At 37.2% G+C, this 24,287-nt stretch overlaps 1 protein-coding gene across 4 annotated transcripts in view; it reads left to right on the top strand.

The window, feature by feature from the left end:
• NRG3 (neuregulin 3) overlaps positions 1-24,287 on the top strand; it is a 1,079,958-nt gene that overhangs the window by 829,413 nt on the left and 226,258 nt on the right. For all 4 annotated transcript variants that reach the window (XM_077124730.1, XM_077124729.1, XM_077124728.1 and 1 more), the window contains exon 3: positions 1,203-1,276. In XM_077124730.1, coding sequence (XP_076980845.1) covers positions 1,203-1,276 — 74 coding nt within the window. The remainder of the gene's footprint in view (positions 1-1,202; positions 1,277-24,287) is intronic.

The following is a 24,287-nucleotide window of genomic DNA, read 5'->3' as shown; positions in this document are numbered from 1 at the left end:
GAGCCGGTGAAGGCGGAAGAGGGCACGGTGGTGGTTGGAGAGCCGCCAGAGCAGGAGGGGGAAGAGGGGCGCTGCGCGCCGGGCCGGCAGACAAAGAGGGGAGAGGAGGGCAGGCGGGCCGGCTGCTGCGGGGCGTGGGCCGAGAATTGTTTTTTTAAATCTGACTTTTAATGCCAGCAGCAGAATTTCCTTCTGTGTAAGTAGGACAGAGTTATCTCACCAGCAACGATGGATTCTTCCCTGCTTAACGGGCATGACAGATTAAGCAGTGAGCAGACCATTAAAAGTCACCTCCCCTCTTAAAGAGATGGTTCAGAGGCAGGTATGCTGTGAACAATTTATTCCTTGTCCTGCCGGTTGATGACCCTGGTGTTCCCAGGTAGCCCTGAGTGAGTGACTTGTGTGAAGTCTCACCCAGGACAGGCAGGGCTCAGCAACATGCCTTCCTAAGGTGCCACCAGGCAAATCCCTCACCTCCAAATTGCACCTGCTTCAGGAACCTTGCCCCAGACAATGCTTGGCAGAAAGCAGGCACTTCGCAGATGTTCACTGAGCATAAAAGAAAAATTAGGGGAGAAAAATGTGAGTTTAAAGGAAACACAAAGAATTCCTGCACATAAGTATGGCTTTTGGACCTTACCAGATAAAATGCTGTTGTTTTTGGCTAACTTGTTGGTCAATACTGGCTTGAAGAATTGCTGAGAAGAAGAAAAAAAATTAAAATTAGCAAAAAAATTAATAAAACACAAGGAAAATAGTTTTTGAAATTTTATGATTTATCAATATTAGGAAAAGAATTTGTACTAAAAAATGGCAATTGCAATATAATGCTTCTGGGAGGGTATTTGTAACTTTTCAGAGACCAGTGCATTCCATCAAGAGCATTACAACTGCATCCAGAACTATCAAATTACAATAAATGTGCAAATTGCTAAGAGGAGCATCTTAAAATGCTATTCTCTGTGTTCTTTAGGTATTGCATATGAAACTATAAAAGCAAAGCTGCACTTTTTTTTTTTTTTTGTGCAACAGAGGTAGAGTCTGCAATCCATCTGTCAGTTTAAGATTGACTCCAAAAATACAAAAGCATGAATGGACTGTTCTCACTGTTATATAATCGGTGGCTATTTGACTTGCTGAAATCTTGAAATGACTCTTTCACAACCACATGCGTATTTTTGTCATTTATCCCCTTTTCTCAGGTGCAAGGAGGGCTACCAAGGAGTCCGTTGTGATCAATTTCTGCCGAAAACTGATTCCATCTTGTCGGATCCAAGTAGGTCAAGTATTTTTTTCTTCTTTCTGTAATATAGTGTGTAGGCAGCCCTTACACTGAGCTGAGCGATGGTTGACTCAGCTGAAGGCTGTAATTCAGTAGCCTGTCTCTGAAAGCTGGCAAGGATAGATGCTGGTGGCAGAACATTAATATTCAAAGCTGGCTCAGAACTAACGGTTTAGGTCTCCTGCAACGATGGGGCCTGGCCTCTAAATTCAGCTCCCTTCACTTTCAGGCTCGCTTACCTCCACCCCCGTAATGAAAACAAGGATGTAGAAAAATTAAACAGCTTATTATTTACACAAGAGGATGTTATGGAAACTACACCATCATACCAGTTCTTCTATGGTTTGTACTTTGTGATAATATTAAACTTAACCTTTGGCACATTGAGGTAAGAAAGTATGCATATGTAACTGCATAAGAAGATTTCACATTGACAGTGAAAACCCCATTTTAGTAAAGCTCTTTTGCATATCAGCAATTACCGTACTAATGACACATTCTTTTTTCCTCTGTGAAGAGAGGCAATTTGCCACTTAGAAATAGTGCTAGTCATTAGTTTCTGTTTTTATATGGAATAAAAAATAACTTTCTACACTAATATGCCCAATGTTGGTCACAGGTGAGATTTGTACTTTATCTGTAAGTAGTTTGCTCCTCTTCTAAGGTGGCTACAATTGAATCACGGCTAAAGCAATGGGGTGGGGGGATTTTTATTGAATCAGCAATTTTGTTCAGTGAGGATAATGGCGTGCATTTCCAGATTGTAAAGACAATGCTATGATTTTCTGGGCACTACACATGCCTGATACAAACTTTAGCAAAACATTTTGAGTTGACCACCAAGAGCGGTTTCCTGGGAGCATGTCTATTCCTGCACAATGAACATGCCCAGCCGTCTTTCAGCATCGTGCCAAAGCGCCAGTTTTCATTTTGCCCCTGACTCTCCAGCTACATTTCCCCACATACCTAAAAAGTATTCAGAAAGGGAAAATGTTTGCTTAATTTAATTGTGTTTTATTTTGGTAAGGGGAACTGCTCTATACTAATTAGCTACTGCTTTCTTCATGAATGTAGTTCTCCTTGAGAAAAGTGAAAGTTGTTTAAAGGCTGATAACCAACCCAGCCGTGGCTATCTCTGTCTCTGAAATGGGAGGTGCTGTTCTCTAGGAATCCACCAAACAAGATGAAGTTACAGAAATGATTTGCGTCCTCAACTTGTGCCTTGGGCCCCTTGCTCATTTGCTGTCTGAAAGGCTGTGTTGTGGTAGCAAAATATATTTGGAGTGTTAAGAAGCTTACGTGGAGGCATGGGCTTGCCATTTTTTTCCTTTGGCTTTTTTCTCTTTTCCTGTTTTTTTCCCCCTCTCTTTTTTTCTTTCTTTCCCTTCCTTCCTCCTTTCCTTCCTTCCTCTCTTTCTTCTTGCCTGATATATCAATTCCCTTTTTGTTTTTTTCTCTCCTCTTTTCTTCTCTTTCCTTCCCTTCTATTCCCTCCCTTCCTTCTTCTCATTATTTTCTTTTCTACCCCTTTTCCTCCCTCCTTCCCTCTTGCCCTCCCTCTCTCTACCATAGTCCATCACTGCCCAAATTTGAGGATAAGACAGTTTTGCTCCTCAGAGAAAAATGAATTCATGATCAGAGTCATGAACACAAAACCTAGGCCTTATATCTGCAAAAATATTTAGTGCAGCAATATTTATAATGGTGAAGACATGGAACATATTCTAAATAACTGTTCATAAGATAATGTTTAAGTAAAATGTCATATGGAAGATCTAATATGTACAATTAAATTGCCGTTAAAATCACAGCTTTGTGAAATGTTTCTATTAAATGAAACAGCATGATAGAAAATTATGTTTTCCATGAGACTGAGCAAGAAAATATTCTTTGGTCCAAAGGTGGAAAAAATCAATATACTAAGGTGCTAAAAACAGACATTTTGTATTTGGGTTGAGGAATTATATGATTTCTTTTCTCTTTTATTCTCTTGTTTTCTGTAAAATAGCATATCATTATGAAAGTAAAAAAAATAAATAAATAAAAATAACAAAATACCTTGAAATGGAAAGTCAAAATAAGCATTGGGAAACCCACGGAATACTCCCCAAGGCATGGCTTAAATGGTAAAAGGCTTATGTCTTCCATTTATTGATGCATTCATTTATGTACTTGTGCAATCATAAATCTGTGTCATTAATGCATTCTGAGCACCTGCCAGAGCCATCTGATTGTCCCGTCCCTGGTGATATGATATACAAAACAGGATTTAGACCCTGAGCATCCCATTGACTAGTGAGGGAGAAAAGGAAAACAAAACAAAGGAAACAAACCATAAACGGGGGGGATGCTGCTGCTGGCAACGTTTCTCCTTTTCGTGACCTTGGCAGATTTATTCAGCTTTCTGACCTCAGGTTTCTCACCTGAGTCATGGCAATAATAGCAGTTCTAGCACCCATCAACATAATACAGGTTCAGATTGTGCCTCTGCCAGGCGCTGCGCCAGAGGGGTTTACTTGGATTATCTCATTAAACCCAGCCAGGAGGGACTGGCAATCACCCACGTTTTATAGATTAGGACATTAGATCTCTGAGATGTTAAGTAATCTTTGTTAAGGTCACCTAGCTAGTTAAATCTGGGATCTAACTTCCAACCGAAATGACGCTAGGACCTGAGCTCCCAGATACGGATTTCCTAAAACCCCTTCCCTCCCCTAGTTATTTTTAATAAGACTTTATCACTCTAAATTTCATTGACGGAGGCTCAGTGACCTGCAGCAAACATGATTCTCAGGGACAATATTTGCACAATTTTCATATCTTAATTGCAGAAACTTGAGCTTCCATAGAGATTTAAATCCCTAATGAAATTTCCTTGTCAAAATTCTTGCTGAAGGATCGTTTAATTTGCTGCTCATGATATCTTCGAAATGACTCTGTGCTCAGGAATTATTTCCTTTCCCCAGCACCCTCCATCTCCTTTTCCTCTGCTCCCCTTTCACTTCTGCCTCCCCTCACCCCTTGCTTGCTGAATACATGCTTCTTCTTAGTGAAATCCTCATTAACAGGCAATTAGAAGTCTCTGCTCTCTTATTCCTCCAGTCCCTCCACCCCCACTGTCCCCACCATCACGACAATGCAAAGCTGCTCAGAAATGTATACCATTGCCGAGGAAAAATAAAATAAAAATAAAAGCACTTCACATTGCATGCATTTGGGTAAAATGTTGCAATTGTGTCACCTTGAGAGGCTCAATGGCTGCTCTGGTTAGTGCTTCCCTAAGGCCCCAGGCTGTGTCTTTAGCCTGCTATTCCAATACTCATTTTTTCTTTTTCTAATGAATCCATGGTTAATTCCACTCAGGAAGGCATATACACATAAGAATCAAAGCTATAAAGTGCCCAAAACATCAGCTTTTGAAAGAATATCAAATGTTTGTAACTGTCAGGTTAATCGAACCCTCAAATACATTCAGGTGACAAGGTTGAATAGTAAGCAGGGGTTCAGAAGGGAGGCAGAGAGATGAAAGGATATAGGTCGAGTTCAAGTGGCCGTGGCCTTCTGCAGAGGAGCCAGGAGCCAGCTCATGAAACATACACCTCTGCAGGGGCATGTTCTCCACTCTGCCTTCTGCTGTCACCAGCCCCTTCCCCTTCCATCTTCTTTGACTGTTTCTAATCTAATTGCTTCAGAGCCAGTTGCTTCTGCCCTCAAACACTGGCTTGACCTGGAGACTCCTGCCTTGTTTTCTCTTTTTTACCATTCATACCCCCCCAGGCCAGGTACCATCCTCAGCCTGGAAACCCAGCAGATGGATCCAGTGACCCTCCACCAGTCCTTTGGATTCAAGCAGACATCCTCCTGAGACTCCCTTCTCTCCTCAGGCAACGGATTGGGTATCATTGAGGTCCTGTGCCATCACAGGCCAGTAGAATCCAACTAACAGTTCCAGAGAAGGGATTTGGAGCAGAAGAAGCTAAGATTGGTTAGGGAGTGGGAGTGCTCTCTTCATGCACAACTAGATGCAGCCATTTTCGGACACTCCTGTGTCTTTCTCTCCCCATCACTGTCCAACGCCCAGCATCTCTGCAGTTATGGTGGCAGGTCACAGGTCTGCAGGCACAAGTGTTGGCTTGCAGGCTGTACAGCTTAAACTCACAGCCATCTAGTCAACAGCCTGGGGGCATAACAGATAACTTCCTCCACTAGTCTATGTGTGCTGACTTACATTTGCCCTCTAGATTAGTTGAATCTTAAAATGCAGGTGCTGCTTTCAGAGTGTCCTGAGAGGGGCTCTGTTCTAGTTTGCTAGCTGACAGAATGCACTATACCAGAAATGGAATGGCTTTTAAAAAGGGGAATTTAATGAGTTGCTAGTTTATAGTTCTAAGGCCAATAAAATGTCCAATTAAAACAAATCTATAGAAATGTCCAATCAAAAGTATCCAGGGAAAGATACCTTGGTTCAAGAAGGCAATGAATTTCAGGGTTTCTCTCTCATCCGAGAAGGCACATAGTGAACACAGTCACGGTTTCTCCCTCAACTGGAAGGGCACATGGCAAGCACAACATCGTCTGCTAGCTTTCTCTCCTGGCTTCCTGTTTCATGAAGCTCCCCAGGAGATGTTTTCCTTTTTCATCTCCAAAGCGCTGGCTGATGGACTCTGCTTCATGGTGCTGCAGCATTCTCTGCTCTCTCTAAATCTCCTTCATTCTCCAAAATGTTTCCTCTTTTATAGGACTCCAGAAACTTCTCAAGACCCACCCAAATGGGTGGAGACATGTGGTCATCTAATCCAGTTTAGCAACCACTCTTGATTAAATCACATCTCCAGGGAGATGATCTGATTACAGTTTCAAACATACAGTATTGATAGGGATTATTCTGCCTTTATGAAATGGGATTTAGATTAAAACATGACTTTTCTAGGGGACATACATCCTTTCAAACCAGCACAGGCTCCATGTCAGGCACCTGGTCTAGGTACGGTAAGAGGAAGGCTAGTGGAAAAGATTAGATGAGCCCAAACGTCTCATCTCCCCTAACCAGGCTTGCATGCATCAACTTCCCAGGAATAATCACTTTATGATTCCAAAAAATAAATCTGCATAGCATGTGGATCTTGCCCAAGTGAGAGCACCAGACAGTAAAGCGAAGCAGTCAGCATGGCCTTGCTTCTGAATGGAAGCCAGGGGCAGCTCAGCAGACCTGGCAGCAGCCCCCTTCCTCATGTATCAGGAAGCCCCCAGGATCATTACTCTTCAGTGCCCAATTTATCCAGCCTTGGGCAAAGTGATGATCCTTTGTTGTGCTTGATTCAGGGAAATAGAAGGAAACTTAAGAAGAGCCTCAAAAAACCAATGTGGGATCTGGAAGCCTGGGCAGGTGTTTGCTAAGCAGGCTTAGGAGGTTTCCTGAAGAGTATTAACAGGGAGTTTCCCCAGAGACCTATTGTTTGCGTTCTTGCTTTTCTTGATTTCATATAATAAATAGAAACTGGTGTCTTAGGTGTCAGCAATTAGATAGAAGGGTGTAACGAATGGTGCTCTGAATTTGGGGTCAAGTGGTCTTGGTTCTCATGCTCTGACCACTTGGTTTAACAGTGTGGTCTTGGGCAAATCACAGCATAATTGAGCTTCATTATTTGTTGTTGTTGTTTATTTGTTTGTTCTTTAAATCTGGGGATCCTAGTTAAAAGAAAAAGTGGGTCAGGCTGTCCCATTCAGAAGTGGGGTCAAATGCACAGCTGAATTAATATCTTTTTATTCATTCATGCCTATAATCCCCGAGCATCATGGTAAATTTCATGCACCAAGTTGGTGATATTATGGTGTCTAAGTTGTTTGTTAAAGCAAGAACTAACCTGATTGGTACTGTCAGAGAATTTTGAAGATGGATTTGCATCTACAGTCAGTTGATTGCATCTATAATAAACAAATAAGATTGCTCTCGCTAATGAGGGGAATCTCTTCATCCAGATAAGTCTTAAAGCTAGAACTGAGGCTATCAGCTGTCAAAAAGGAGAATCTACTTCAACCAGCCAGCTTCTTCTGGGGAATTCAACCTCACCTTCAATGGAGTTTCCAACTTGTGGACTGCCTTATTGAATCTGAACTTGCTAATCCTCAGGGTCACACCAATTCCTGTAATAAAATCTCTTAATATTTATGTGTGCATGCTTGCACATGTCCTGTCAGTACTGTTTCTCTGTAGAACTTTGACTTAATACTTCCAGCAACAAATATCAACATGCTGTGGATCCAAAATAGGGTTACTAAGGATGCACCATAAATAAACTCATAATCTAATAAGCTGCATTGATTTAAACTGAATTGTAGACTACAAAGGGCTCCAATAAAATGAAAATTTTTTTATTCACTTGTTCAATCAACATCTTATGAATAGTTTGACATTGTTCAAATTGCTTTACCTCACAGAAGCCCTGATTTTCTTCTTTAGAAAATAAAAAATCAGTAGTCTCTAGCTCATACAGCTACTGTTAAATTAAAATTTAATTGAATAATCCATTCAGAGCACTTTATGCTTAGCACATAGTAAGAACTTGATAAATGTATATATTATTGTTACTGTTGTTTTAACTATCAATGCCTTTATTAGTGCATTGTATAAAATACTGAAACAGGTGATCCCAGGAATTAAAAAGTATGAGAAATATCAGTTGCCCTCAAAGTGCCTCCAATTATGTAGAGACAATAAAAATATACACATAAATATAAATAAAAGAACACAAGAAAGATAAGACTTCCTAAGGAAATATAAAAATGGGACCAATAAAAGTTCACAGAAGGTATAACAAGAGATTTGTATTGTTCAGGAAAAGCTTTATCTGAGAGGGAGCATGGCAGTGAATTTTTCACATTGAGTGCTATGTACTGTTGCAAAAGCTGCATACACACTGTCCAATTTCATGGATACCATTCAAACAAACTCTACTGGAGGTGTGCATCATGGTCATGGGAAAGAAATTTCCATTAAATTATTTGGAGAAGAAGCAGGTTCTTGAGGGTACAAAGCATAAACCAACTACTGCTTGCTCTTGGTCTGTTAATCCACATGGTAGAAATGAGGGTGTGTTTTTCAGACTGAAATCTATTCAGAATGCTCAAGTTTCTTAACAGTACTCTGCTCTCCAGAAACAATAAAAACACTGTACTTAACAGGATGGGTTCATATGGAAACTCAATAACTCTTATCCCCATTTATCTGTCCTTGAAAGAGAAGGAGTAACAGAGAATCATCTGTTTTGCCTATGTCTCTTGAGGGTCAAAAAATCCATAAATTCTATCAGGTCTATGGCATTTTCATACATTTGATTGATAATACTATCAAGTCTACATTTTGAAATTGTTCAATGCACCAAATTTCTACCAATCATAGATGCAATTGCACACCATTTGTAGAGCACTAGGAAAATAAATATATTTAACAAGGAAAGAAAATAAAATTTCCTAATGATCACATTATTCAGAGTTAACCATGAATAATCATTTGGGTGCACATCATACCCATTTGGATACTTTTGGGGTGCAATATATATGTATTCAGCTTTGGCCAGTGCATTGAAAGCAGGACTTCTGGGACAGGGTTTAATTTAAGCACAGCTGTCCTTGCCTCCCAGTGCTCTTTTGCTCTGCTCTGTCTCTCCATCTTGCCAACTGCTGCTCCCTGTCAGCCCTGGCTTGCTGAAGGTCCACTCCACCCAGGAAGATGATGGGGTGTCCTCTTGCCCACTCAGGAATGCCCCTTGGGCAAATATTAAAACAGCTTCTGGTCGATTCTTTCTTGTGTATGACCCACTTCTAGTCCATGGGACATGCTAATGCATCTTCAATCTGGGAAAAGTGGGGTAGTCTCAAAACTGGGCTGGTAGAGGAAGTCCAAACACAGTGCTTTGCAATCTTGACCTGGAGCAGATGCTCTGTTTTCATCTTCATAGTCAGTAGTTAGCTGTTGAGCGGCCTCAGCTCTTTGCCCATGCAGTAGCTCTAGCAGGAGTAAATCCTATCCTTGTTTTCACTTTCTGCCTACAGGGCATCAATAGCTGTGGAAGTGCAAGCTGGCAGTAGAGTAGCTCAGGTGGGTGTCCAGAGTACATGGGGACTCTACTGTCCGTGCCCCCTACCTCCCCATACTCCACTTTGAGGAATCTTAGCGGGATTCTTGCTCCTCAGATTAAGAGTAGGAGATAGAGTCATTAAGTCAGTCCTTCATGCCATTTAATTGAATATACAATTCCTTCTATATTTCCGTGTTCATTATACTTCACTTCTTATTGATGCATAAACGTGGTGCCCTCCCTAGATTTACAAATTGATATAGATTTCCCCAAGGATCTGTATTTATCATCAAAAAATCTGTGAGAGAACAATCTTTGGTGAGTCTCTACATGATCTGGACATTTCCAAATAGCACTTTTTTAAGTGAGAATAAAGATGAATTGAAGGGCATATAATAGAAAGTTTGGCCATGAATATATAAATATTAAAAGGAATGAACTAATAGCCACAAGCTCAAATTGGTCCTCCCTGGAGGGAGTGTGGGACATTAACCTGCTCCTTTAGCTCCTGGCTGTTTCATGCTCCTTCCCCATAGTCCACTTCAGATGAGTATCAGTTGCAGGTAATAATATTATATGTATCACTAGATAGTTGTAATCACTTTCTGCAAATGCAGGAATATCCATAATGAATTTCACCTATGTCAATGAGACTTTCCTAAATGTCTCTATGTATGTACATTCCGTGCCTAGGAGCTGTTGTGGTTTGGAGATAAGTACCAGAATTACCTGTTTCTTCTGATGGTGTTTTATAGGATGCTGGGAAATGGCCCACATAGTATAAAACCAACCACATATTCTCCCTCCTCATTTCCTTGAGAGAGCTATTTTAAGAGATGATGATGGAGCAATTTCACTCTTCTGTGACTGACATGAAATGGAATGATTTGAGCTATTACCATCTTTATTTCTAATTTGGTTCTCTCATCACCCTTTTGGTTATTAGATGGTTTTTAAAAATTGGACACACGAATAGCCTCCCATAACGTGGATTAGAAGAGTGAGCACGGAGAAGTATAAAAATTGACCACGTTGTTGACAATAATTAGAGACCCAGGTTATGGGTTTTGCTTTAACTCTAAGGCCATATTTCAAATTCTAACAGAGTAATATTCATGGAATGAGGATTTATTATGGGCAAAATATTGTGCTAGAGTATTATCTGAACTTGGTCATTTGTTACCCACTCTTAATTATGTTCATTCTATCATTGAGGAAAATGAGGCTCAGAGAAGTTAATTAACTCACTGAAATCACTCAGACTGTAAGAATTTAAAATCAGATGTGATAGTTCTAGATTTTTACCTTCAAGTGCTTTCTGTTCCAGGCCAATAATAGGTTTGTTGCTTTGTATTTCAAGCCAAGGAAATCACATTTCAAGAACAAAATTACACAGAATATCCTCTTTTGGAACAGTTGTTATAAGAAGAATCTTATTTATTTTTTAAATTTCATTTTTCATGAATGAAGAGCAAGCCATTCTCTGTCATGTTGATGGATTAGTATATGGAGCTAATGGTGTCATTAAAAACTCAACTTAAGTGAAAAGATGGTTATGTAATAAGTATGGTTTGGTGTAGAATAAGTGCATTAAGCAATACAGTCAAAGGTACACCAACCTAGTTCCTGATATACACAAGATATTTGTTAAAATTGTGAGCAATTAAAATGGATTTTTGATTATTTGATTTAGATAAGGATACATTTTTGAGAACTGGCACTGAATCATCTGAATTTCTGGCTTCTTTAACGTGTTACTGCCTCTCTATTAATAGGTTTTAATTGTTCAATAATATTGGTTGGTATTTTCACTGTCTCTATTTTCTTTGGATTCTCAGAAACTCAAGTCTTTTCAGGAAGTTCAATGAGAAGATTAATGTGGGCTTGTTCTAGCAGATCAACACTTGATTTCCACTGGGCTTTAAACCACGAGATTATCAGTTTCCCAGTTTTTCCTGGTCTTTTGTCTTCACAACAAAGCTCTGTGATTATACTTGCAGGAAAGTTCCAAGTATTGGGCATAACCCACTTTTATGGTCCTGGATACATACCCAAACCAATGAAAGTGTTTTGTGGATAATCTGTTAAATGCTGTCCCTTGATTAAGAGTGAAGAATCAGGAGTTTAAAACTCAAATCAACATTACTGAGTGGATTCAGATACAAATGACATGTATTAAGGACGTTTTCCAGTTCATGCAAGAAACACTGGCAAACACATTCATATATGTTCTCTATAATCTGTCATTTAACTTTTACAGTTATAAGATGAAATAGGTATTATTATCCCCATATATATATACATACATATATATATATATTTAACATGGGTAGGCACTGGGAATTGAACCCAGGTCTACAGCATGGCAGGCAAGAACTCTGCCTCTGAGCCACCATTGCCCATCCCCCATATATATTTGAACTATGGAAATAACACTGAGAAAGTAGCATTCGGGTTAAGAAAACTATGATTTATTCTAAAATTTAAGAAGACTTAAATTGAAAGATAGAGCACGCTGCTACAGGAGAACATATTTTTGCAAAATGACACTTTTCCTTCAACATATTTTACTGCAGCTAAAATCCTCAAGCGCATTTGCAATGTTTTTGTTTGTGTGTTTGTTCTTTGTGTGTTTATTTGTGGAACTTAATTAGCAGATTGTAAAATTGAAAAAATAAAGTGTGAATTGTCCAGAAGGACTTATCAGGCATTTAAGTATGTTTTGATTATTTGAATTAAAAAAATTATGCAAAGTATATATTTTAATAGCCTCTAATTTTCCGTGTGTTTTTAGTTCATCCACTTCAAAACTGACTTAGTGTCTTCCAAATGGCTTTGATATTTATTGCTACTTTGGTGTCTGCTAACACTTAGCACAACTTTTGCTAAGAGTTATGGATTTTTTACACAGTTACAATATATTTTATTTTACTCTAAAATCTTACATTTTAGCTATTTTAATTTTTACAATAGTTCAATATTCAAACAATATAAAAAGATTAACAATAAAGTTTTCTACTTCTATCTCCCGTCTACCCAGTTCCTCTCACCACAGCCAATCAATGTTATTAGTTTCTCTTAAACTGTTATAGAGTTATTTTATTAACATATAAGCAAAATAAATAAGAATTCTTTTCCATTTGATACGAGTAGTATCATGCAATTTTGCTATTCAGTTATTGGTCATTTTCTTATTGATTTGTACAATATATACATATATTTGAGCCTTTGTTTGTTTGTTGTTTTTGAATGGGCAGGCACCAGGAATCAAACCCAGGTCCTTTGGCATGGCAGGTGAGCAGTCTTGCCTGCTGAGCCACCGTGGCCCACCCTATATTTGAGCCTTTGATTTTGATATGAGGTGCAAGTAGTTTTTCTCCTTTTTACCTTTGCATTTTGTCTTTGATGTAGTTCATGCCCAGGGGAAACTTTCTTTCTCCCTCTGCTCTCTTCCCCCCCTACTTTTCTTCCTCCCTTCTTTGCTTTCTTGCTTTTCTTTCTTATTTCCTTTTTTGTTTTTAAATATATATATATATATATATATATATATTAGAATGAGTCAATGGCTACTGAACTCTGTGCAATACTTTAAAAAGTTCTTTCTTGCTCCAATTTTATTAAATGCATTTTCCAAAGCCTTAATTCTAAGAGTTTTTCCTTAATGCTTATGCAGGGTTCCCAAATAATTTTGTTAATAATATCAATTACCAATAGGACATATGTCATTAATAGTTTGAAATGTTTGTTTATTAAAAATAAAACCATATATTTATGAATAAATAAAAATATGAAATAAGTATTGTATATTTATTTGGCTCTATTTCTGATCTTATTCTGCTCTATTAATAGGCCTATTTGTGCAGCAGTACAATATTCTTAATTTTTGAGGTTTCACAATAAATTTTAATAAGTGGTAGGCAGGTCCTCCTTTAGTTTTTTTCTCTTTTCTTCCCCTCAGAAGTTCCATATTTGTGTCTTTTTAACTCATTCTCCTGTACAAAATTGATTAGTAATATAGATTTAGTTGTTGATTCTTACATTTACAGGTAACCATTATAGGCCATGAATAAATGGAACAGAAAGTAGTCAGGTTGCAAAGTTAGACAAAATTATAATAAATGAGGAAGAGAGGGAACACTGAGAAAAGGCAGAAAGGGAGAGAGGGAAAGAAGGATTGCTTGATCTCAGGAAGTAGAACCCTAGTTACCTCTCTTGCCCTTTCCATAGCCAGGTCAGAAGACTTACTGACGCTCCCAAAGGACAAATTTCAAGCTCAGCTGGCATCTACCTTGCAATTTAGGGGTCAACCATGTTGTTGTACACAGTACTGTTTGCCTAATTATATCACTCTGTTTTTCTACTTTTTAGGATGTTTCATTTTCTAGAACATATACATATTGTTTTAAAATAAAAAAAGAAACTTCTAGGGGTGACTGTTAATTATTGTGTATCATCTTAGTACCAGAAATCAGTGATACCCATAACTAAATATACAATGAGCATGAGCAAAAACATATCAAGCATTCAACTGTAGGCTACGAAGCTATTAATTGTCATGAAATTGAACTGTTCAAGAGCCAGATTGGTTCAGAAGAATAAAGTATGCAGCAGAGGGACATCTCCTTCTTTATGTTGACAAAGAATATCCAAATGATGTCAAATCAGACCGCTCAGGTGCTTAGAAGGGAACTTTACCTTGGGCAATGGTGAGGGATGAGAAGGTATATCACAAGAGTATCTCAGGTAAGAACAGTTTTCAATTCATAAGCATGACTCTGGACAACTGTGGAGTCATTATCAGCCACGGGAACATATGGGCAGCCCCCTCTCATTTGAATGTGCCCCAGTTTGTGTGGTATCCCAAAATGGAACCCTTAGCCAGATATATTCACTCTTCTTTGCTCTAAAAAACCACTTTTCTTATTATACTGCTTCTATAGCATTTATCATCATCCCTTGAAGGACTTAGCTGCTTCCTACCATAGTCTCCTGGTAGTTTCTTTGTTCTTCTCAGTCAACCTGGAGAGGGACCTACAATTTATTGGACAACGAATACCTCTTGTTTTGCATAGCTGATCTCATTAATCTCAGTCAGTCTGTCACAAGAACATTCTGAGATGTACATTATTGCTGTATTTTGTAGATGAGATGCTGAGTCATACTTTTAGGTGAGACTTAGACCATCAGCTTCACTCCTGACTATATCAGCAGCTTAGGGAAGAGTCAAAGTATACTGGTACCCTCTATGAGAGAGAATTCTTTCAACCAAAGGAAATGTAGGAAGGATTAAGAAAGAGGAATAACTCCTAAAATGGTGATAACCATTAATTACTTAATCCACATATAAACAACCACAGATTTTAGTATGCGGAACAAAATCCAATTTGTATTTTTTTTTCTCCTTGACCTTTGTGGTAGTCCTGGTATTCTATGTATTTCACATTTTTGTAATCTTCCACTTTATGTTGCAATTACAGAAGAAAAAAAGCGATTTTTGCTTTACCTGCTCTTAGTAAACCTAGGCAGTACCCCCCCAGGGATGCCAGCATCTTCCGTTTGTTAGTACTGACCAATATTTTCTGATTGTGTTCTGGCACCTTGTTGCTGCATCCAGCTCACTGATTTATAATCTAGGTCGCACTCTGTTGCCTTCTCTTTTCTAAAATAGAGTGGATTCACTCTGCTGCATTCTTTCTTTGAAAACTGATGACGCATTGTTTGTTTTCAGTCTTCCAGTGAATCCTCTAAGAAGGCAGATGGGGGATCAGATCGCAGGTCAAAGCTCTCTCAGGCTTTGGCATATAACCCAATCAGTCCAGTAGCCTAGAACTCATTTTTCCTTCTACACTGGCTTGCCCTTCATTCCTGCATCTCAGCATCTATTTTCCAAAGTCTGTTGTACCATATCTGTAATAAGTTCCTTCTCCTTGGCAGAAAATATGCATACTGGCTGCAATAAGCACATCATTTAATTCTCTTGTCTCCATCATGAATAACTTCACACCAACAGTTTCACATGGAAGCCAAAGCCTTTTCTGTTTTATTTTCCTGTCCCAGAATAACCTCCTCCCCCAATCTTTCTATTGGTCTTTGCATCACTTCCCATTGAGGCTTTTTTTTTTTTTTTTTTAATTTTAGTGCTTCTGAACTTGTAGTTATATGTCTGTGCCAACTTCTTTCAGCATTAAGTTAGTAGAGTTTTAGTAAACCTCAATTTACTAAACTGTGAATGGAAAATGGGCCACCCAGAAGCAAGTGGGATACAGATTGTTATCTGTCTCTGAGAGTCTCCTTCTATTCCATAGAAGTCATTGAAGCTTTAAATGATGCTGCTGGTGTTAGTGGTTTCCTGCAAATTCTAATTTAAGCTTCCTCCATACTGTCCATGCACCATCAGAAAATGGAAAAACTGTTATATTACATTTGCAAGCAGAAATCAAGCTAAGGAGTTAAGCAAGCACACATTATTTTTCAATCATTTGTAATTACTGATGAAGCCAAGACTTACAATGTTCATAAAATCATTTAGAAAAATGCAAACATGAAAGCAATCACACAAAAGACTGGAATTTAACAAAATAATGTAAAATCCTTCTCAAGGATATATGTGTTCTTGCCTTGCATTTCCAAACTGAACTTTGCAATCAGATCATATACTTTTCCTAATATACCCCATGTACCAATTCACTAACTGCAACTTAGTGATTCAATTATGCATTTAAAAATTAAAATATGCAAACAGTGTGCCAAATGTTACAGATTCAGATACAGACCCCATCCTCATGGAGCTTATAAAACAAATAGTTACTCTAATAAGTATATAATTAACAACTGTACTAAGTACCATTGAAGTAAACATCCAGAATGCATTAACTATGCATAATAGGGAAACGTAACCATTTTACCTTTTTTTAGGGGGGGTTGGTGGTAGGGATAATGGGGATTGTCAGAAAATATTTCATTCATATATTCATTTATTTCTTCTGTCATTTAATCAGCAGTTGTCATGGATAAGATACTGTTTGTAGACAAAGTACTTACTAGTGTACATGTCCTGGATGGGAGACAAGTAATTTCATAAATAACCAAATAAGCAAAATTATCAGGCAGTGATAGGGTGATTCATTAGATAATGATTGGACCACTGTTTTATTTTGTTTAACCAGAAAAAAAATATTATATAAGCTGAGATCTGATCACAAGAAAGGAAAAGTGTTCGAAGACAAAGGGCATTCCATGGAGAGAAAGCATCCAAGGCAATGGCCCTAAGGTTGGGATTCAGCCAGTATGGTCAATGAAACAGAAGTTCAGAATGAATGGAGCATACTGGGTGCTGAACAGGACAATCATACAATTCGTCATCCAAACTGGAACACCTTTGAAAGTGAAAGGAGAAGCTATGAATAATGATAACCTGGCAACAAGCATACAGGATAGACACTTTAAGCTAGTGGATATCAACCAGGAATAATTTTACACCTCAAGGGATGTATGTCATGGTCTGGAGACAACTGATTGTCAAAAGTGGTGAATGGGGATGCCACTGGCATCTAATGTTTAGAGGCCAGGGTAGTGCTAAATATCCTAAAATGAATAGGATGGACCTCACAGCACAGAAAAAATAAGGTTGCTGAACTCATTAGAAAAATGTGGTTGGGGAACAGGACTTGAGGGACATAAAAGGAGAAAATTTTATTCAAGGACGTCAAATTGGGAGTGTTTTGATTCATTTGAATAATTGAGAAATAAGTCTGCTAGAAAGAAATACTGAATATATATTTATTGAGCAAAGGACAAATTATTATTCTAATGGAATGAATGTATATTTTTCCTTAACAAATTGATTTTAATTAAATATAATTCTCATTTAATTTGAATTTTAAAGTATTTTCATTTGGGTATTTTGGCTTAACTGAGACTATTCAGTATCTTTATTACTAGCATATAAACATCTCCGAAATCGCTCATTCTCGTTATTTGTCTATTTTCATACAGTCGGCGAAGCCCGCTTGTTCAAAGGGTCCGATATGCATTGAAATTATTTCACTTCAAATGGTTTGTCAGAATCAAGTGGAAATGAAGTGGCTTTGATTTACTAGGGTTGAAGTAGAAGGAAGATTGCTGAAGTTTACAAGTTTGATTCTGTTTTTATTGTCGAATTTGAGATTGACCTTAGGGCTCCAACAATCTCCCTGAATCTGTGGTTTTTAAGTGTCCATAATATTCAGTGATGGTCATAGCCTTGAATGACACTTTTTGATAAGGGAAATTGCTAAACAGCACATCCAGAGCAAGTTTCTAAGTTTTAGGAATTAAAACTTAGAAAAAAGTCAAACAGTTTTCCAAATTATAAACGATAAGGTCAGCCTATATATATGTGCACTTATGAGTCATGAAGTATAAGAGGAAAGACTTCTAGAGAGAAAGAAAAGGAAAAAAAGAGTAGGGAAGAGAAATATTTCAGTGAACACAAACCCTCCTTTCCAATGAGAAAATGAATGGTGAGGGGTTTTGAGTTTAGTTCTTGGCAATTATCTTATATTAAAATATAATATATAATATATAAATATAAAATATAATATATTTTAATATATAAAATACAATATATTAAAATATAAGATAATTCTCAGGATTTCAGGCTGCTAGAAGGGAATCCAATTAGGCCTAGTTACCCTACCTTATCTCCTCATTGGTGAAGGTCCAGGTCAGAAATTTGTAGCTCTCCATTCATTTCTTCCCAAATTCATGTTGCAATGTCCAAATAAGTGAAATAATAAAGATACCTCTATATGAACATTAAAAATGTGGTCAATACCATGCATTCAGTGGGAAGTATGTAAAACAATCAACTGGTAAGACTAATTTGGCACAGTGCTGGCCCATTAAATAAGTGAAGGTAGAAAAACAAACAAACCAAAAGGTGTACTTGGTTGTAAGTGAAAGAGTTCACCCTCCTCCCCAGTCAAGCCACATTAACATCTTCAACTAAAAGCAGAAGTGAATTGAAGCAAGAGTATGTCAGAAGGACAGAAAAGTAATGTGTATTTTACCAAAACCTTTTGGAAAGGCCATCAAATGTCAGAGCACTGACATCACAGGTTTCCAGCTCCTGGTGTCTCCTGGTTTGCTTGTGGCACAGGTGGCACACACTATAATGGGAACAGAAACAACAGAGTGCCTAGCTAAGGTCATGAGAAGGTCCTTTGTTGGCTAAATTTGGGTAACACACACAGATGCAAAATCCTTTGGAACAAAGGAAAATCCTAACCAAGGAGCCCCAACTCTCACTTTTCTTATACAAAATATCTGACTAAATCCTTATCATTGAAATCAAGTATAATCATCATCATCATCATATTATAGCTATGCGTTGGTAAAAGTAAGACGGAAGGAAGGGGAAGGGAAAGGAGAGAGGGAAAAAATAGAAGCCACAAGAAATAAAAAGCAAATTAAAAACTAAATTTGGAGGAGTTGATTCTGAAATCCCTGTGTGGATAAACAGCTAAGAGCTGGAAGTGGTGTCCAGCACGTGAAATAAAAAATATAAACGTCTCAAAACAATGCCTTGGATTACAGCATGGATTATGGTGAACTCTTTGGGGCTTTGAAGGGGAAAAAAAAATCATAAGCACCTGGCTGTGGCTTGGAGTTTGAATTTGCGTTTATCATGTAATGCAGGAATCTTGCTCAAGGTAAAAGTGTAATGTATAAACTGCTCCACAACCTCAGAAAAAAATAGGCCCCCTGTAGAGGCAAATAGGAAACCTTTCCATAGAGATTCCCATAACAGAGGGCATATCAGATCCTTAGAGAATGATGCGGGGTGGTGATGATATCACAGGAAAAATTACAGCAGAAATAATAAAAAGTAAAAGAGAACATCTTCCGTAAGAGAATGTTAGCAGCTATAAAAATCATCCCAGAGATGCCAGTCAAAGAAATAATTTGATGAACAATAGGAAAGTTAAAGAGTTCTTGAAAAAAGGGCATGCAAAATTTGAAGATATAGCACGGGGAAGTTTGTAGATTTTTAAAAAAGACAAAATAGAAAAGAAGCAATGAAAATTTTAAAAAATCACTGAAAATTTATAGTAGAACTTCAAAATATGAAAGATTCAAAGAACTATTAAATGTTATGGGACAAAAAAAGGGTATCTATTCTGCAAGAGAAAAGTAGACCAAAATAAACACTTCTCTTACATCTATGAATTCTTGGGATAATATTAACATAGTGCCAAGCAAAAATAATTGTCAATTTAGAATTTCATAACCAACAAATAATTAGGCTTAGGGCAAATTACAGACATTTTAAGACAAAAATTAACAGTGTTTACTGTTCACAAACCTTCTCTCGAATCAATACTAGTGATATACTTCAATAAGATAAAAACTAAATCTAGCAGGAAGAGTGAAATTTAAGATGCCCTGCAAATATGTAAAAAAAATGGTAAGTTTCATGAGTTATAAGGAAAACAAATTTTGCATTTTGAACTAAGATAAAAACATAGAATATATTGGTTAAGTGCATAGGCCCTTGAGCCATACTTCATAGATTCAAATTTTAACTTTCATCAGACTATCAGACTAGCTGTATATTGTGTTAGGCAAGTCATTAAATCTATTTTTCCACATTTTAAAAGTTCATATAATAAGGTTATTCATGGTATTCAATAAACAAGATTGAGATAAAGAATAAATGAGTTAATTATGCAAAACCCTTAGAATTTCACCAAGCACAATATAAAAAGAAAAGATTAACTGATCTTGTTATACATCCTGTGGGTTTATTAAGAAATTGGATTGAACATTAGATGTATATAACATAAATGATGGGAAGTTATACAGACAAAGTTAAGGGTTAACTAGTGTAAACACTATCATTTTTTGAAGGGTGTATGCATTTTTAAGTTAGCACTGTGAGTTTTAAAATGTATGAATACAATAAATATTTGAGGATAAAAATTAGAAAATAGGTGGATATTGGAGGATAAGGTTGCCAGAAGGGCCCACAAGGGAACAATCTAGGGTGAAGAAAATGTTCTGTATCATGGGCTGCGTGCTGGTTACATGTGTACTGTGTACACTCACTATAGACATCTAAGATACTGACATTTTAAAATACATCATTTTATATCAATATAAAAATAATGTGTAAAATCTGAAAGAGGAGGATGGAATTAGATATAACTCAAAACCAATAGAGGAAAGGGAAGTAATCAAAATAAAGGAAATATGATTAATCCAATAGCAGACAACAAAGATGAATAAAGGAGGAAAAGAAAAATCTCAAATAGGAAATGCAAAACAAGATAGTTAAAAACGTATGAAATGCTGGGGGCGCGCAGGTAGTTTGGTGCTTAGAATGCCCGCCTTCCATGCAGGAGACCTGGGTTCAATTACCTGGATCATGCACCCACCCCAAAAAAGTATGAGATGCTAATCACATTAAATGTAAAGAGAAAAAACACCATTACTTAATTCCCTTTATGCATTTTTAGCTGCCATGCTAGCTTTCATTTACAATTATCTACTGTTAAACCATAAAAAACTAAAAATCTCTCTATATATGCAAGCATGTGCGTGTGCGTTTGTGTGAGCGTGTAATTCATATACCAGGATACAGAGCTCTATGATAGAATTTATTAATCATAGTTATTAAAGTCATACAAAAACATTTAAAATTTTCTTCCTAAATGCTCATAAATGCATAAGAATCTTTTCCATATTTGCATGCATTTTGTTAATTTCTAAACAAGTTACACATTTAATGTTTCAGATTATAGCAAGTTTAAGATTTATTTCAACAATTGTTAAATAAATAAGCAGTAGGAGAGCATACAATTTAGATAAACCCTTATGCATTATAGAATGTCCAGAGCATTTTGCATATATTCAGTATCTTAAATTGCTAAAGTGTCAATCTTTATTTCAAAATGATGTATACATTCTCTGAAATGCATTTGATTCTTTCAATGAGTTATTCCCCCTGTTTTTTGAGTTACAACAGTTCACATTATCTAACCTGGTCTGTACATATTTGACCGTGGTTTGTTGTCTGGTCTGATCACATGAAAACCACACCTAGATGAAACGTGGAATATACAAATAACTCTTTCATGCAGAGACAGTGAATCTTAGGCTCTATTAAAAGTCTAGTATACTTTTATTAAATGTAGCCCATTCCCAAAAGTTATAATAATTATACAGCATTAGGATATTAATTAATAAATAAATTCAATCATATTGATAGTTCATAGGGAAAAAACATGTAATCATCTGAAAATCCAGATGATATTCATAAAATAAATAGCCATTTTGTATTTTAAAACTCTCAGTGAAGTATATTAGGAATGTACTTTCATCAAATAGTATTGGAGTATTTTCCTAAACAACTGATAAATAACAATAGAATTAAAGAAGAATTCTTCCTGGATCCAGAACAAGACTCAGACTACTAAAACAAAACAAAACTTTCTGGACACCTAGTCAAAGCAATGACAAATAGCCAATTTAATATATGAAAAAAAAAAAACAAGAGCATTATCAATATATGCATTTAATTTGTTCCCAACCCAAGATAACTGAGAAACTATTAGGTACACCATGCATGTTCAGGAAGATGAGTAATTTAAAAATATTCGTGCAAAAATCATTTCATTTTTGTGTATCAGCTGTCTGATATGGTAGCCGCTAATCACAGGCAGCTACTGAGTGTGGAAAATGTGACTAGTCCAAATTGAGATGTGCTAAAAGTATAAAATACACATTGTATTTCAGAGACTTAGTACAGGGAAAAAATTAGAAGGGAAGGTAGAATATCTCATCAATATCTTTAAAATTGGATTGCATGTTGCAGCAGTTAGAAGCTGAATGGAACCCAGGTTGTGTTCTTAAAGCTGATCCATTCCTGTGGATAGAAACCTAGGGTAGGTGGAACTTTTAAATTAGGTTATTTCAGTGGGGTATTCCCCAAGTGAGTCTTAATCCTCTTACTGTACTGGAGCCCTTTACAAATGGGATAAATATGGAAACAGAAACGAAGAGGAAGATAGAAGCTGAGATAGAAAGTACCGGAAGCCAGACGCTGAAAGCAAGGAAGCTCAGAACAGAAGGGAGAGACCAGAAAATGGGGCCATGTGCCTTGCCATGTGTCAGAGTTCAGATCCTCTGCAGCTGGTGGTCAGGGAGAAAACATTGCTTTATGATGCCTTCATTTGGACATTTTCACAGCCTCAGAACTGTAAGTTTGTAAGCTAGTAAATCCCCATTGTTAAAAGCCAACCCATTTCTGGTATTTTGCATTTTGGCAGCCTAGCATACTAAAACATGTTAAAAAGATGTTTGGGATGTAGTGAATAAAATAAAATATATTGATAAAGTTAATTTAATCTGTTTCTTTTTAAAAAGTTATATATGTGGCTTGCCTCTATAGCTTACATTATATTTCTATTGGGCAGCACTGACCTATATAAATATGATTTAAAAGAAAAGAGAAAATATGATAGGGCAATTTTGTCCTTTTATGAAAGCAGTGCAAAGTTTTGCAAAACATAGGAATATAAAAATAAAATGTTTGCAGAAACTATATGATTAAAACTACAAACTCTCTCAGAGAGAGAGACAGAGACAGAGAGAGGAGATAAGGTGGAATGTGCATGAGAGATTTACGACAAAGAAGGACCCCCTGGCATGCTCCTGCTTTGGAAGACATCATGCCATGTGGCAGTATTATTTATATTACATTGCCTAGCACTCTGTGTGTTCAGTAGGCTCCAACTTTAGATCATCAATATCACAAAGAGGGCAATGCTTGCAAAAATGACCAGTAGAGTCTATACAATTTTCATCAAAATTTCATTACATTTTTAGAGAAATTTGATGGGACTGTTTTTAGAGTTCATCTGAATAAGCACATAAGAAAAGTAAAAAAAAAAAAATCATAAATTATAAAAACTAGTGGTTAGGGGTGGTGTGAGGGTGGCTCAGTGGCAGAATTCTTACCTGCCATGCCGGAGACACTAGCTCAATTCCCAGTGCCTGTCCATGCAAAAAAAACACCAAAAACAAAAACCAAAAAAACTAATGATAAGCATCTTCTCTGTTTCCAAAACAGAATCCAGTGCATTTGAAAATTAGATAATGAAAGTGGTATTTCAAGTCAGTGAGCAAGGAGTATATTATATCATATTGGGACAATTGTCTAATTATTCAGGAACAAGTAGCAAAATTAGATAACTTCATGTTCTAGTTTGCTAGCTGCTGGAGTGCAATATACCAGAAATGGAATGGCTTTTAAAAAGGCGAATTTAATAGGTTCCTAGTTTACAGCTCTAAGGCTAAGAAAATGTCCCAGTTAAAGCAAGTCTATATAAATGTCCAATCAAAGGCATCCATCCAGGGAAAGATACCTTGGTTCAAGAAGGCCGATGAAGTTCAGGGTTTCTCTTTCAAGTGAGAAGGCACATGGCAAACAGAGTCAGGGTTTCTCTCTCATCTGGAAGGGCACATGGCAAACACGGCGTCATCTGGTAGCTGCTTCTCCAGGCTTTCTGTCTCATGAAGCTCCCCGGGAAACATTTTTCTTCTTTATCTCCAAAGGTCACTGGCTGGTGAGCTCTGCTTCTCGTGGTTGTGTCATTCTGCTTTGCTCTCTCTGAATCTCCTTCATTCTCCAAAATGTTTCCTCTTTTATAGGATTAAAGAAATTTATCAAGACCCACCCAAATGGGTGGAGACACGCCTCCAGCTAATCCAGTTTAACAACCACTCTTGATTAAATCACATCTCCAGGGAGATGATCTGTTTACAGTTTCAAACATACAGTTTCGAATAGGGATTATTCTGCCTTTGTGAAATGGGATTTAGATTAAAACTAAATGGCTTTTCTAAGGAACATGCATCATTTCACAACTTACACTTCGCAGCTT

The sequence above is a fragment of the Tamandua tetradactyla genome, chromosome 13 (genome assembly GCF_023851605.1).
Source record: "Tamandua tetradactyla isolate mTamTet1 chromosome 13, mTamTet1.pri, whole genome shotgun sequence".
Lineage (NCBI taxonomy): Eukaryota > Metazoa > Chordata > Mammalia > Pilosa > Myrmecophagidae > Tamandua > Tamandua tetradactyla.
The sequence above is the reverse complement of the archived record's forward strand: the minus strand, read 5'-3'. Positions and strand labels throughout refer to the sequence as shown.